Raw genomic sequence first — 15,602 nt, 5'->3', positions numbered from 1 at the left:
AGTCGCTCTGGATAAAAGTGTCTGCTAAATTACTAAAATGTCAATGTAAAATGTACATTCCTAAAGAAAATCTGTACTTTTTAATCCCAACATTTTCCCTGACACCCAAAAGTACTTGTTACGTTTTGAATGCTCAGGCAGGACAGTGTGTTGTCATCCCTACTGCCTCTGATCTGGTGCACTAACTAAACACAAATACTGCATTTGTGATGTCTGAGTGTTGTTGGAATATGCCCCTGGCTGTACATAAAAAATAAATAAAAAATCATGCCATCTGATTTGTGTAATATAAGGATTTTGATGTATAGTATTTACTTTTACTTAAGTATGACAATTGAGAACTTTTCCCACAACTGTACTTAAATATATATATTCTACTGTATTATTGATTGTATGTTTGTTTATTCCATGTGTAACTCTGTGTTGTTGTATGTGTCAAACTGCTTTGCTTTATCTTGGCCAGGTTGCAGTTGCAAATGAGAACTTGTTCTCAACTTGCCTACCTGGTTAAATAAAGGTGAAATAAAATAAAAATATTTATAACCAGATACTTTTATACACGTAGTATATTACTGGGTGACATTCACGTTTACTTGAGTCCTTTTCTATTAAATTAGCTTTACTTTTAATCAAGTATGACAATACATTTTACACCACTAATCTCTAACATAGTTCTTGCAACAACCCAGAGATGTTGAGAGTTTAAACAGAAAGTGTTTCTGAACAAAATGTTTACTCTCTTCACCTCTCTGTAAACTTATAAAGACATCCATCATGTTCCGGCCATTCCATTGTTTGGTTTAGAATATATGCTTCTTGTCTGGTGCAAAGCAGTGAAGGGAGCAATATTCATACTGTTCACCAGGTGCAACATTACAGAATGTTCCCATAGATTTGTATTGTGTAGAACAAATATGACTTGTCTGTCAGGTAGAATAGAGTCCAGGAATCGTGTCAACACTATTTAATAAATTTCTATATGCAACGTTCTTAAAATTTCAACACACTGAATAATAAATACATCCCATATGTGTTCCTCCATCCAGAGGTTGAAGGAGGTTCCAGGTGCTCTTCTAGTTAGAGAAGGGATTCCCAAACTGGGGTCTACCAGAGGAGTTTCGGGGCTGCGACATTAACAAGTTTGGGAATCCCTTCTCTAACTAATTTCCATCTCTAAACCTGATGATGACTTCATGGCTTGGTTTTTGCTCTGACATGCATTATCAACTGTGGGACCTTATATAGACAGGTGTGTGCCTTTCCAAATATTGGTACTTTGCTCTTTTTCAGGTTGAGAGTTAACATGCTGTAGTAGTCTCACACTACCAGACGTCACACAGCAGAACTTATTCAGGTTGGGAGAGAACAGCTGGGGTCGATAAAGAGAGGCTATATAGTATTAAGTTAGGATAGTACTGGTTTATAAAGACAGGTTATATTGAATTAAGTTAGGATAGTACTGGTTTATAAAGACAGGTTATATTGAATTAAGTTAGGATAGTACTGGTAGATAAATAGAGGTCATATAGTATTAAGTTGGGATAGTAATGGTAGATAAAGACAGGTTATATAGTATTAAGTTGGGATAGTACTGGTACTCAGAACAACAATAACCACCACTAGTACATCTGGTTATATCTCTGCCTTTAAGTTTCAAAACTACTGTAACGCATCTTTAACACTAAAATATGTATTTTATTTGGAATACAGATTGATGATGATGATGATACATCATTCTATACAAAAGTATGTGCACACCCCTTCAAATGAGTGGATTTGTCTATTTCAGCCACACCAATTACTGACAGGTGTATACAATCGGGCACACAGCCATTTAATCTCAATAGACAAACATTGGCAGTAGAATGGCTTTACTGAAGAGCTCAGAGACTTTCAACGCGGCACCGTCATAGAATGCCACCGTTCCAACAAGTCAGTTTCTGCCCTCCTAGAGCTGTCCTGGTCAACTGTAAGTGCTGTTACTGTGAAGTGGAAATGTCTAGGAGCAACAACGGCTCAGCCGCGACGTGGTAGGCCACACAAGCTCACAGAATGGGACCGCCGAGTGCTGATGCACGTAGCGTGTAGAAATTGTCTGTCCTCGTTTGCAACACTCACTATGGATGCATCAATTTGGACAAAAAAGAGCCAAAGAAGGTGAAGAAAACTGTGTGAAGTATCATCGTTGTTGAGCAGTAGGTAGACTACAAAAAACAGCTTGCAGGTCCGCTCCACGCTGGAGATGATACTCATTTGGGGTGGAGAGTTGAACTTATTCCACGACTGCTGATACAGTATCTAGCCTGCCTATGAGGCACAGGCTTCTCTCTAGGGCCCCGAAAATAACTAAATAAATATAGGGTTTTAATTTAATTAAATGAATGGACAGCAACATTTTGTCTATTTTACTAAAAGAGTATTATTTTTTGCATTAGAGAATGCTGTTTTAGCAGGCATTGCTGCACTTGACAGGTGCCCGATCTCATCAGCTGTAAGAATGAAATGAGACCGTGTGCATTTTTATAAGGCCCAATTTGTTGATGAACAGAGATTCAACAACACAATTTCAGATTATAAATTTAACGGTCACATGTACAGTGCCTTCGGAAAGTATTCAGACCCCTTGACTTTTACCCCATTTTGTTACGTTACAGCCTTATTCTAAAATGTATTAAATGAAGAAAAAAATCCTCAGCAATCTACACACAATACCACAATGACAAAGCGAAAACTCAGGACCTCCGATGGGGCGAAGGTTCACCTTCCAACAGGACAACGATCCTAAGCACACAGCCAAGACAACGCAGGAGTGGTTTCGGGACAAGTCTCTGAATGTCTTTGAGTGGCCCAGCCAGAGCCCGGACTTGAACCCGATCGAACATCTCTGGAGACCTGAAAATAGATGTGCAGCAATGCTTCCCATCCAACCTGACATAGCTTGAGAGGATCTGCAGAGAAGAATGGCAGAAACTCCCCAAATACAGGTGTGCCAAGCTTGTAGCGTCATGCCCAAGAAGACTCGATGCTGTAATCGCTGCCAAAGGTGCTTCAACAAAGTACTGAGTAAAGGGTCTGATTACTTATGTAAATTTGATATTTCCATTTTTTTAAATAAATTAGCAAAAGATTTCTCAACCTGTTTTTGCTTTGTCATTATGGGCTATTGTGTGTAGATTGATGAGGGGGGAAATGTACATTAATGTAAATTGTCCGGTGGCAATTTTTATGAATTGTTCAGCAGTCTAATGGCTTGGGGGTAGAAGCTGTTGAGCCTTTTGGTCCTAGACTTGGCGCTCTGGTACCGCTTGCCGTGCGTTAGCAGAGAAAACAGTCAGGTGACTGGAGTCTCTGACAATTTTATGGGCATTCCTCTGACACCGCCTATTATATAGGTCCTGGATGGCAGGGAGCTTGGCCCCAGTGATGTACTGGGCCGCTCGCACTACCCTCTGTAGCGCCTTACGGTCAGATGCCGAGCAGTTTCCATATCAGGCGGTGATGCAACCGGTCAGGATGCTCTCGATGGTGCAGCTGTAGAACCTTTTGAGGATCTGGGGGCCCATGCCAAATCTTTTCAGTCTCCTGAGGGGGAAAAGGTTTTGTTGTGCCCTCTTCACGACTGTCTTGGTATGTTTGGTATGCATGGCCCGTAGCATGTGATGGCATTACAAGCCTACAGTGTGGCTACCAAGAGCCTCCTCCAGCAGCTATGAGTTTCCCTCAGTCCCGGCGCTCACTCCACCTGTCAGGAGGCTACTCCTCCACCAGTGGTCCAGCTAAGAGACATACCTATCTGTCAGCTTCTAGACACTCCCAGTGTGGAGTACCAGCCCACTGACGGTGCCAGGGTATGTCTACCCGTCACTGCCATTGATTCTCAGTTTTCCCTCAGCATGGGTATCCAGCCTGTTCCTAACCAGGTGTTTCAGTCTGCTGCCACAAAGGACCTATCAGTCAACAGTAGCCTGCAGCCAGCTGCTGTTCCAGAGTTGCCACCCGCTCCTGCTACAGAGCCGAAGTTAATCAACGAGGTGGACTCTTCAGCTGCTCCGGCTACAGAGAATCAGCCAGTAGTAGCCACCGTGGTGCTCCAGGCAAACATGGTGCTACAGCCCTCTCCAGCCACAGGTGCTCTGCCTACCCCTTTCCTGGAGCCCAGACCAGCTACCACAGATGGGGCCCAGTCTGCCCCTTCCCCAGGGTTACTGCTGATCCCTACAAAGCTAACCCATTCTTCCCTCAAGTTCCTGTATGCCACTGAATATGGGGCCGAGCCTACCTTGTGCACCAGTCTTCTGTCTGTTCCTGCTATAGGAGCTCAGCCTACCCCTGTCAAGTCAGACTCCCTGTCTGCCAGGCATGAGAAGCAGCCTTCTCCACCTACAAGAGCCCAGTCTGCTTCCGTCATCGTAGACCCGCTGCCTCCTACCCGGGCAGCCCAGCTGGACCTGAAGGTACAACCTGGCCCAGTCTTCAGGTCACCAGCTCCTGTAACAGAGAGCCATCGTGTTGCAGCCACTAGCCCACAGACCGTCGTTGATGCAGCTCATCAGCCAGCATCTCCCTGGTTGCCACCAGCTGCAGCCCAGGGATCCTCAGCCGCTGTCACAGTATCTCTGCCATCACCTGCAGCCCATGGATCCTCAGCCCGTCCCAGTATCTCTGCCACCAGCTGCAGCCCAGGGATCTTCAGACCCTGTCCCAGTATCTCTGCCACCAGCTGCAGCCCAGGGGCCACCACTTGGCTTTACACTAGGAGTCATCCCTGTTCCATTTAGGGGGGCCAACGACAAGCCCCCACCTGCTCCTGATGAGGAGCCAAGTTCATCTCCAGCCACGGGTCCTCCACTTAGCCCTGGGTTCCAGACACCGGCTGCCCATGCATTGCGGTTCCCAGCACAGAGACCAGCCCAGCTCCTTTGGGGAGCCCCCACCTGGTCTTGAGTGGGAGCCCACCATGGCTTCCTCCACGGGGGCCGCTTCATCCTCCGCCCTGAGGTCCCATCCTCGCCAGCAAGGTCCTCTTTGACTCTGTGGGGTAGCCTCCGCTTGGTCCTCATCGGAGACCTTCAGCGACGCCTCCTGAGGCCAGAGCTCGACCCTGACTTCTGGGCCCTTCAGTCCTCTGCCCTACAACCTCTGCTAGTCCCTGCCTGTGAGGTCCACCCTGGCTCCGTCGGGGAGCCCCAACCTGCCAGTTGTGAAGAACCCTCTGCAGTTCTAGCCCAGGGTCTACAGTCACACCCTGCCTGGGGAGCTATGCTGTCTTCTCTGGAGAACACGTCTGTTCCAGCTGTGAGACCTCAGCTCAGCCCGATTATCAGCTCAGATCTGGCTGCTGACCCTTTTGGCTAAATGCTAATCACGGATGTTGTGTATCACATTCGGACAATCAGGTTGAAACTGAATGCAACACACAGCATCTGGTATTAGCCAATAGCATGGTGTTGGTAATGTTTTTTTTTAATAAGGAAGGTATGCACATTTCCCCCGTTCCCCCGCCTTTTCGCCATTAAATAAAGTTAAGGAGGAAATCGAAGCCTATGCAGCCTGAACGGATGGTGCATTTGGACGGTAAGGTGAAACTACTCAATATTGCCATCTACCAGCTTTTGGGCTACCATTGTGAGTTAGTAAACATTCTAGAGCGCGACCAACACAAGGGGACACAATTTGGCGGCAAAAACATTTATCTTCGGGCCTCCCGGGTGGCGCAGTGGTCTAGGGCACTGCATCGCAGATCTAGCTGCGCCACCAGAGTCTCTGGGTTCGCGCCCAGGCTCTGTCGCAGCCGGCCGCGACCGGGAGGTCCGTGGGGCGACGCACAATTGGCCTAGCGTCGTCCGGGTTAGGGAGGGTTTGGCCGGTAGGGATATCCTTGTCTCATCGCGCTCCAGCGACTCCTGTGGCGGTCCGGGCGCAGTGCGTGCTAACCAAGGGGGCCAGGTGCACGGTGTTTCCTCCGACACATTGGTGCGGCTGGCTTCCGGGTTGGAGGCGCGCTGTGTTAAGAAGCAGTGCGGCTTGGTTGGGTTGTGCTTCGGAGGACGCATGGCTTTCGACCTTCGTCTCTCCCGAGCCCGTACGGGAGTTGTAGCGATGAGACAAGATAGTAATTACTAGCGATTGGATACCATGAAAATTGGGGAGAAAAGGGGGTAAATTATTTAAAAAATATATATACACTGCTCAAAAAAATAAAGGGAACACTTAAACAACACAATGTAACTCCAAGTCAATCACACTTCTGTGAAATCAAACTGTCCACTTAGGAAGCAACACTGATTGACAATACATTTCACATGCTGTTGTGCAAATGGAATAGACAAAAGGTGGAAATTATAGGCAATTAGCAAGACACCCTCAATAAAGGAGTGGTTCTGCAGGTGGTGACCACAGACCACTTCTCAGTTCCTATGCTTCCTGGCTGATGTTTTGGTCACTTTTGAATGCTGGCGGTGCTTTCACACTAGTGGTAGCATGAGACGGAGTCTACAACCCACACAAGTGGCTCAGGTAGTGCAGCTCATCCAGGATGGCACATCAATGCGAGCTGTGGCAAGAAGGTTTGCTGTGTCTGTCAGCGTAGTGTCCAGAGCATGGAGGCGCTACCAGGAGACAGGCCAGTACATCAGGAGACGTGGAGGAGGCCGTAGGAGGGCAACAACCCAGCAGCAGGACCGCTACCTCCGCCTTTGTGCAAGGAGGAGCACTGCCAGAGCCCTGCAAAATGACCTCCAGCAGGCCACAAATGTGCATGTGTCTGCATATGGTCTCACAAGGGGTCTGAGGATCTCATCACGGTACCTAATGGCCGTCAGGCTACCTCTGGTGAGCACATGTCGGGCTGTGCATTCCCACAAAGAAATGCCACCCCACATCATGACTGACCCACCGCCAAACCGGTCATGCTGGAGGATGTTGCAGGCAGCAGAACGTTCTCCACGGCGTCTCCAGACTCTGTCACGTCTGTCACATGTGCTCATGTGCTCAGTGTGAACCTGCTTTCATCTGTGAAGAGCACAGGGCGCCAGTGGCGAATTTGCCAATCTTGGTGTTCTCTGGCAAATGCCAAACGTCCTGCACGGTGTTGGGCTGTAAGCACAACCCCCACCTGTGGACGTCGGGCCCTCATACCACCCTCATGGAGTCTGTTTCTGACCGTTTGAGCAGACACATGCACATTTGTGGCCTGCTGGAGGTTATTTTGCAGGGCTCTGGCAGTGCTCCTCCATGCACAAAGGCGGAGGTAGCGGTCCTGCTGCTGGGTTGTTGCCCTCCTACGGCCTCCTCCACGTCTCCTGATGTACTGGCCTGTCTCCTGGTAGCGCCTCCATGCTCTGGACACTACGCTGACAGACACAGCAAACCTTTTTGCCACAGCTCGCATTGATGTTATCCTGGATGAGCTGCACTACCTGAGCCACTTGTGTGGGTTGTAGACTCCGTCTCATGCTACCACTAGAGTGAAAGCACCGCCAGCATTCAAAAGTGACCAAAACATCAGCCAGGAAGCATAGGAACTGAGAAGTGGTCTGTGGTCACCACCTGCAGAACCACTCCTTTATTGGGGGTGTCTTGCTAATTGCCTATAATTTCCACCTTTTGTCTATTCCATTTGCACAACAGCATGTGACATTTATTGTCAATCAGTGTTGCTTCCTAAATGGACAGTTTGATTTCACAGAAGTGTGATTGACTTGGAGTTACATTGTGTTGTTTAAGTGTTCCCTTTATTTTTTTGAGCAGTGTATATAAAAATTTAAAAAAAGAACATTTATCTTCATCCACAACATAGTAACATTTGTAGCTGTTATAACGCCACGAACGAGAGATCTCTTTCCTTTTCCTAAACATGAGAACGACAGCAAAAGCGCTGATGATATTTGAGTAATATGTTGGCTCAAATATTTAAAAACCTTATGAAGTAGATCTAACGTGAAATGATTTCTGTTCTTTTATCACTTAGCCTATGCATTCTTCTTTCCAACTGAACAGAAAGAGCCGTTTGATAAACCAACTCACCTAATTAAAAATGGCAAACCGTGGAGTCATCTGATTGACATTGCTACTCTGGTCATTATCAGAAGGAATGTCCTGTACCATTACCGGCAGGTAGGCTAATATTCAAGCTCTACAAGGCCTATTATCAACTTGACACAAAGGGCAACATGGGAGGGAAAAGTAGGCCTACTAGCTAAATGCAGCTAGCACAATATAAACTTTGACTTGATTGATTCATACGCACATTTTACAGAAACTGAAAACATGCATAATTTACATCATAAAATGACATAAATTAACGATCATCTATACCATCCATGGCACCTAAAGACAACCTACACTTCCATCTGAAATCAACATATGAACACCACCAAGACTTCCTCAGTAGTAAGAACTTTATGCCAGAGGGAGACTGCTACTGACAACCATGGGTGACAAAACCAGGAGGCTAGGGGTCAAAAGTCACGAAACATGGGCATAAAACTGGAGGAAACACTCTCAACTGTGGTGCTGCTGTTGTCTAGATCTGGGTTTCCCAAACTCGGTCCTGATGACTTGTTCAATAAATAATAACTAATGGGGTGTATTAGCAAATACTTTGATGGGCAGACAAGGGGAGGATGAGCATAATCAAGTAGTCTGAAAGGAATATCTATGGTCATCTACTTTGTGACTGGTATATGAACAGCTTTTTGACCGTGTCCATAACTACTGGGACAATTAACAAACAGTCATAGTTCCGATCTAATGGTAAGGGTCCTAGTTCTGACATAATGGTAAGGGTCCTAGTTCTGACCTAATGGTAAGGGTCCTAGTTCTGACCTAATGGTAAGGGTCCTAGTTCTGACCTAATGGTAAGGGTCCTAGTTCTGACCTAATGGTAAAGGTCCTAGTTCAGACATAATGGTAAGGGTCCTAGGTCTGACAAAATGGTAAGGGTCCTAGGTCTGACATAATGGTAAGGGTCGTAGTTCTGACATAATGGTAAGGGTCGTAGTTCTGACATAATGGTAAGGGTCCTAGTTCAGACATAATGGTAAGGGTCCTAGGTCTGACATAATGGTAAGGGTTGTAGTTCTGACATAATGGTAAGGGTCCTAGTTCTGACATAATGGTAAGGGTCGTAGTTCTGACATAAGGGTCCTAGTTCTGACCTAATGGTAAGGGTTGTAGTTCTGACATAATGGTAAGGGTCCTAGGTCTGACATAATGGTAAGGGTCCTAGTTCTGACATAAGGGTCCTAGTTCTGACATAAGGGTCCTAGTTCAGACATAATGGTAAGGGTCCTAGTTCTGACATAATGGTAAGGGTCGTAGTTCTGACCTAATGGTAAGGGTCCTAGTTCAGACATAATGGTAAGGGTCCTAGGTCTGACATAAGGGTCCTAGTTCTGACCTAATGGTAAGGGTCGTAGTTCTGACATAATGGTAAGGGTCCTAGGTCTGACATAATGGTAAGGGTCCTAGTTCTGACATAAGGGTACTAGTTCTGACATAAGGGTCCTAGTTCAGACATAATGGTAAGGGTCCTAGTTCTGACATAATGGTAAAGGTCGTAGTTCTGACATAAGGGTAAGGGTCCTAGTTCTGACCTAATGGTAAGGGTCCTAGTTCTGACCTAATGGTAAGGGTCCTAGTTCTGACCTAATGGTAAGGGTCGTAGTTCTGACCTAATGGTAAGGGTCCTAGTTCTGACATAAGGGCCGTAGTTCTGACCTAATGGTAAGGGTCCTAATTCAGACAAAATGGTAAGGGTCATAGTTCTGACCTAATGGTAAGGGTCCTAGTTCAGACAAAATGGTAAGGGTCGTAGTTCTGACCTAATGGTAAGGGTCCTAGTTCAGACAAAATGGTAAGGGTCGTAGTTCTGACCTAATGCTAAGGGTCTAGTTCAGACATAATGGTAAGGGTCCTAGTGTAACCGATGTGAAGCAATACTATTACACTAGTTCTGACCTATTGGTAAGGGTCCTAGTTCTGACCTAATGGTAAGAGCTCTGGGCTTGGCCAAGTATGAGGGACACCAGTTATCAAAGAAAAAGGCAGTTGGTAGTAATTCCAATCCACAGGACTACTGGCCTAGGCAGGGCATGTTCCCAAACAATGTCTGATAAGATCCCATCTTTCTTTTGTCTCCACAGAAATTCCTCACAATACCTCTACCAAAAGGAGATAGTCCTGGAAGCACTATTGTGGATTCTACTCCATTTAATAATACCAACATACTCAGTGGAAATCCCACTCAACGTCCAGTAAACTAACCCCTACACAAGATCATTACTATTACTGTATTCAAGTCTACAGAAACATCTTTAAATAAAATCCCTATTTTGACAGCACATCTTTTAAGTTGCTTTCACGACATTACTAAACAAGTATGTGAAAAGAAAACTAGCTATGTGAAGGCCAAATTACAGAGCAGGAACTGCTTGATGCAATTAAAGCCTTTAAGTCTGGGAAATATCCAGGGCTGGTTGGCATACCAGTGGAGGTATACCAAACCTTTTTGTTGATATACTCAGAGGACCGTTATTAGCATATTTTAACCACTCCTATATAAATGGTAGATTAACAGACACTCAGCAAGAAGGTCTGATTTCATTACTGAAACAGGACCCAGGCGGTAATTATAAAGATCCAGTCCATAAAAAAAAATGTATGCTGGCCTTCTAGGCAGATTTGCAAAGAAAAGGCCATATCTCAGACTGGCCAATAAAAATAAAATATTAAGATGGGCAAAAGAACAGACACTGGACAGAGGAACTCTGCCTAGAAGGCCAGCATCCAGGAGTCGCCTCTTCACTGTTGATGTTGAGACTGGTGTTTTGCGGGTACTATTTCATGAAGCTGCCAGTTGAGGACTTGTGAGGCGTCTTTCTCAAACTAGACACTAATGTACTTGTCCTCTTGCTCGGTTGTGCACCGGGCCTCCCACTCTTTCTATTCTGGTTAGGGCCAGTTTGCACTGTTCTGTGAAGGGAGTAGTACACAGCGTTGTATGAGATTTTCAGTTTCTTGGCAATATCTTGTATGGAATAGCCTTCATTTCTCAGAACAAGAATAGCCGGATGAGTTTCAGAAGAAAATACTTTGTTGCTGGCCATTTTGAGGCTGTAATCGAACCCACAAATGCTGATGCTCCAGATACTCAACTAGTCTAAAGGACAGTTTTATTGCTTCTTTAATCAGAACAACGGTTTTCAGCTGTGTTAACATAATTGCAAAAAGGTTTTCTAATGATCAATTAGCCTTTTAAAATAATAAACTTGGATTAGCTAACACAATGTGCCATTGGAACACAGGAGTGAAGGTTGCTGATAATGGGCCTCTGTAGGCCTATGTAGATATTCCATTTAAAAAATCAGCCCTTTCCAGCTACAATAGTCATTTACAACAAAAACAATGTCTACACTGTGTTTCTGATCAATTTGATGTTATTTTAATGGACAAAAAATGTGCTTTTCTTCCAAAAACAAGGAAATGTCTAAGTGACCCCAAACTTTTGAACGGTACTGCATATATGGGGATACAACCTTCCCAGCTCTGCAGATTTTGCTGCGAAGTGACAGTGTCATTAGACAATTTATTTTGGTACTGTCCATATGTAACTTGTTTTTGGTCACTGGTCCAGGAATGGCTGAAGAATTGAAACATTTACCTGGAGCTAACACTGCAGATAGCAATACTGGGTGATCTGAAAAGTCATAGTCAATCGATCAATAATATAATACTTTTAGGGAAAAAAAATAACTTTTGTGAAACAGCAGTTAAAAATATACGTCAGATAGAAATCAAACTAGACGGACATCAGAAATAGATGGGAGAGGTTGAGGAAGGACAGGACTAAAAACAAACAGAATATAACTATTGTAAAATAGATTGTGTCTGTAAAATGTATATAGTGTGTATAAACTGGAAGTAAAAGCCTAAGTGTTGTTGTTCATTAGTTTACTCCAATTAGGGGAGGTATCGTTAGCAGAAAATGATAAAGGAAATGTATATACACACAACAAAAATACATGGGAGAATGAAAATTATGCAGACAATTAAGCTACATTGACGGAAGCCACTAGCCACCCCCAAGAAAAACGAACCATGTCAAATGACATGTTAGACTGGATGCACATTGACCAGAAAGTGTTTAACTAGCATGGTTTCTTTTTAAGTGACCAGCAGCAGGTCCACAAACCGAATATCTATGAAACTACAAATGTGCCCACTTCTCTCCAAAACTACTTTACTTCCATTGTCATTGGCTCATTACCTGGCTGTTTGTTAGCTTTGCTGTTCGCATGGGCCACAAGGAGTTACCTCGTTAGCTTAGTAGCTAGCCAGCCAAATAGAGGCAGCTTCTTACACCTGGGCACAATTATCGAATTTATGGCAGATCAGAATCGCTGTTATACTCATTGGCCGGTGTGGAGAATGAGGTAAAACCACAAATCTCCTCGGCACTAGTATATCTGATCGAGTCATCACTTCTGACCACAATTTCTTGTGGAGGCCCTGAAGTTAGTGGAAGCTTCATGCTCATGGCCTCAGGGGCTCGCATGTCGGGTACTATCATTTCCGAATCGGAGCAGGGCCAAACCCCGACCAGATCAAATAAGATCACTGTGTAGTTTTTTTTGGTTGCTAGACTAAGACATAAAACATTACAGACATAAAACAATCACACTCTCTCGCATTCATTCGCTCACACAAACACACGCCACCACTCAAACAAAACAAGAATGGCTCCGTTTCCGAGTTAGTGAATTTATAGAGCGCAGGGAATCATGGGACATTTCGGGGGGGAAAGGCTGGCGTAAAATAATAGCGTGCCCTCATGTGGCCATAGATGGTAACCTGTGGTTGCCTTGTATTGAGCAGGAGGCTTACATGTGCCTTTTTATAATTAATCACACAACATTCTTAACATATAAATAACATATAAATGGTTCAACTTGATTACTTTACTTCAATATATTTTATAAACTTTATTTTCCATTTCCACCCTCTATTCTACCTTCATCCACATAATAGAAAATCACACTTAAAAAAATGAATGTGAAATGAATGGCTGTGTTATACATTGGTCCTGTGTAGCTTCCTTGGTCCAAACTCCTGAACCCCAAAAGCACTAGATTCACAGTAAAATTCCCAAAAGTCCCCTTTTGAATATACAGAAAGAGATACATCACCCAACCGGTTTTCGCCACTGACTGCACACAGAGGGGCACTCTCTCATGTTGTTGATCTCTGTGTCAGTCAGTGTCTTGACCTTTTTTCATCACCGCTCTAACTCAAATAACATCTCAGTTCAGAAAGTGTGGCATGTTGACAGAGAGAAGCCCACTTTTGGAAAGTTTGTATCCCCATCGTTCATTGGTTCCAAGCTCATAGCCAGTGTCCATGTAGCCTGGTCACAGATCTATTTGTGTTTGTACTGTCTTGAAAATTCCATTGCTGCCATTGTCAAAGAAACCTGGGACCAGGCTAATGTCCATGAGGTGCCGACTAGACAGTCCAGTCCCCTAGTTGGTCACTTTAGAAAGACATAGAACGCCATGGTCACACAGGATAGAGCCACTGTCAGGTGAAGTCTGGTCCCAATCACAGATGCTGTTGAGACAAGAACAAAGACAATCACTGGGTATATCAAGTTTTAAACATCACATTTCAAACTCATTAGAAAAGCAAGTGGGAGGTGTGTGTACAAATGCACAAGTGATGTGCATGAACTTTTATTGAAATCATGTTAAACTTTCCATTTTAAATAGCACATTAATAAGAAGACCCTTTACTATGTTTTAGGGATGCCTGATTTAATCCTGTTGACTAATTATCAATCTCTGGCATGTTAACTAGGAGGCACAGTCTTATTCCCATCTAATACCATTGTAGAACACTCCCCCAGACCCCTCTCATCTCAGCCAGCCCTTCATGCGAGACACACGTGCAGATGAACAGCAAGCCGAACACCAGTACACCATCGAACGAATACGTTGCTCGGAGATAGGCATTAGCAAACTGATGTAACAATTTCATAGATTTGTTTGTAGACCGTTTGTGTACTAACTTGCTGAAGTTGAACGAATAGTTCAAGTGTGGCGTTAATTTAGGGTTTTATTGTGCTTTTGAAGTGAATGGCTATTGACTGAGTCAGAGCCACGTCTTCACATTAGCTAGCAAAATTACCTGCTGGCGAGATGGCGAACGACACCTGAAAACTTGCTGGTGGCTAACGTTAGCTTGCTAGCTAATAAGCAACTGTACTTAAACACTTTTATAACGATACAGAAATAAGCGTCGCATTCTCAAAGCAAAGTCATGCTGCTACTCTATTTACATTTGTTTGACCGGAAAAACATGTTATGGTTAATGTATCACAGTAGAAGGGCAACGTAAACCAGTTGCAAGATCACTTCTAGTCCATATCTGGTACAATGAGGGTGCGTCTCTTAGTGAAATAAATGAGGGTCCATCTCTTAGTGAGATCGATGAGGGTGCATCACTTAGTGAAATCAATGAGGGTGCATCTCTTAGTGAAATCAATGAGGGTCCATCTCTTAGTGAGGTCAATGAAGGTGCATCTCTTTGTGAAATCAATGAGGGTGCATCTCTTAGTGAAGTCAATGAGGGTGCATCTCTTAGTGAAGTCAATGAGGGTGCATCTCTTAGTGAAATATTTTTCTTTTTAACTTACTTAATCCCTACATTTGTATTCTGCACTGAGCTAAACTGGACCAAGCTGATCTTAACAGATCTGTTTTGAAAGGAGACTATGAGAGAAACCCACGTTAGACTATTGAAATGTTAAAGACAATGGTTGATGGGAAATTTTATCACGCAATCCAGTCTCTTTACAAAGTACCAATTGCTTGTGTGTGTGTTAGTTCTTAATACATTTTTATTGAACCTTTATTTAATCTAGGCAAGCCAGTTAAGAACAAATTCTTATTTACAATGACAGCCTACCAAAAGACAAAAGGCTGCCTGTGGGGACGGGGGCTGGGATTAAAAATAAAACAAAAGTATAGGACAAAACACACATAACGACAAGAGAGACACCACAGCACTACATAAAGAGATACCTAAGACAACAACATAGCATGGCAGCAACATATGAAAACACAGCATGGTAGCAACACAACATGACAACAACAAGGTAGCAACACAACATGGCAGCAGCACAAAGCATTGTACACACAACTGGGCACAGACAACAGCACAAAGGGCAAGAAGGTAGAGACAAAAATGCATCACGCAAAGCAACCACAACTGTCAGTAAGCGTATCCATTATTGAGTCTTTGAATGAAGAGATGGAGATAAAAAGGTCCAGTTTAAGTGTTTTCTGCAGCTCGTTCCAGTAGCAAACTGAAAAGAGGAGTGACCCAGGGATGTGTGTGCTTTGGGGACCTTTAACAGAATTTGACTGGCAGAACGGGTGTTGTATGTGGAGGATGAGGGCTGCAGTAGGTATCTCAGATAGGGGGGAGTGAGGCCTAAGAGGGTTTGATAAATAAACATCAACCAGTGGGTCTTGCGACGAGTATACAGAGATGCACCCTTACCTGCCGATCTATAAATTACGTCTCCGTAATCTAGCATGGGT

The 15,602-nt window shown here is 44.2% G+C and overlaps 2 protein-coding genes and 1 non-coding gene across 3 annotated transcripts in view; 2 read left to right on the top strand and 1 right to left on the bottom strand.

Moving 5' to 3' along the window:
* The first annotated feature begins 3,560 nt into the window (after nt 1-3,560).
* Nucleotides 3,561-10,343, top strand: LOC120059106 (proteoglycan 4-like). The gene is made up of 3 exons (XM_039007917.1): nt 3,561-5,574; nt 7,999-8,115; nt 10,146-10,343. Exon 1 carries the CDS (start codon nt 3,894-3,896, stop codon nt 4,776-4,778), a length of 885 nt encoding a protein of 294 aa, XP_038863845.1. The 5' UTR covers nt 3,561-3,893; the 3' UTR covers nt 4,779-5,574; nt 7,999-8,115; nt 10,146-10,343.
* Nucleotides 4,811-15,602, top strand: part of LOC120059597 — a 26,780-nt gene continuing 15,988 nt past the window's right edge. Inside the window, exons 1-2 of the mRNA XM_039008726.1 lie at nt 4,811-5,018; nt 5,147-5,295. Of these exons, the coding sequence (XP_038864654.1) occupies nt 4,811-5,018; nt 5,147-5,295 (357 nt within the window). The remainder of the gene's footprint in view (nt 5,019-5,146; nt 5,296-15,602) is intronic.
* On the bottom strand, nt 12,388-12,763 carry LOC120059645. The gene has a single exon (XR_005478169.1).

The sequence above is a fragment of the Salvelinus namaycush genome, chromosome 14, assembly GCF_016432855.1.
Source record: "Salvelinus namaycush isolate Seneca chromosome 14, SaNama_1.0, whole genome shotgun sequence".
NCBI classification, from domain to species: Eukaryota; Metazoa; Chordata; class Actinopteri; order Salmoniformes; family Salmonidae; genus Salvelinus; species Salvelinus namaycush.
Note: the sequence above shows the minus strand (reverse complement) of the source record. Positions and strands in the feature narration are given on the sequence as shown.

What these genes read in the sequence shown, in the direction of transcription:
- LOC120059106 (XM_039007917.1), top strand. Translation starts at nt 3,894, where the DNA reads ATGGGTATCCAGCCTGTTCCTAACCAGGTGTTTCAGTCTGCTGCCACA.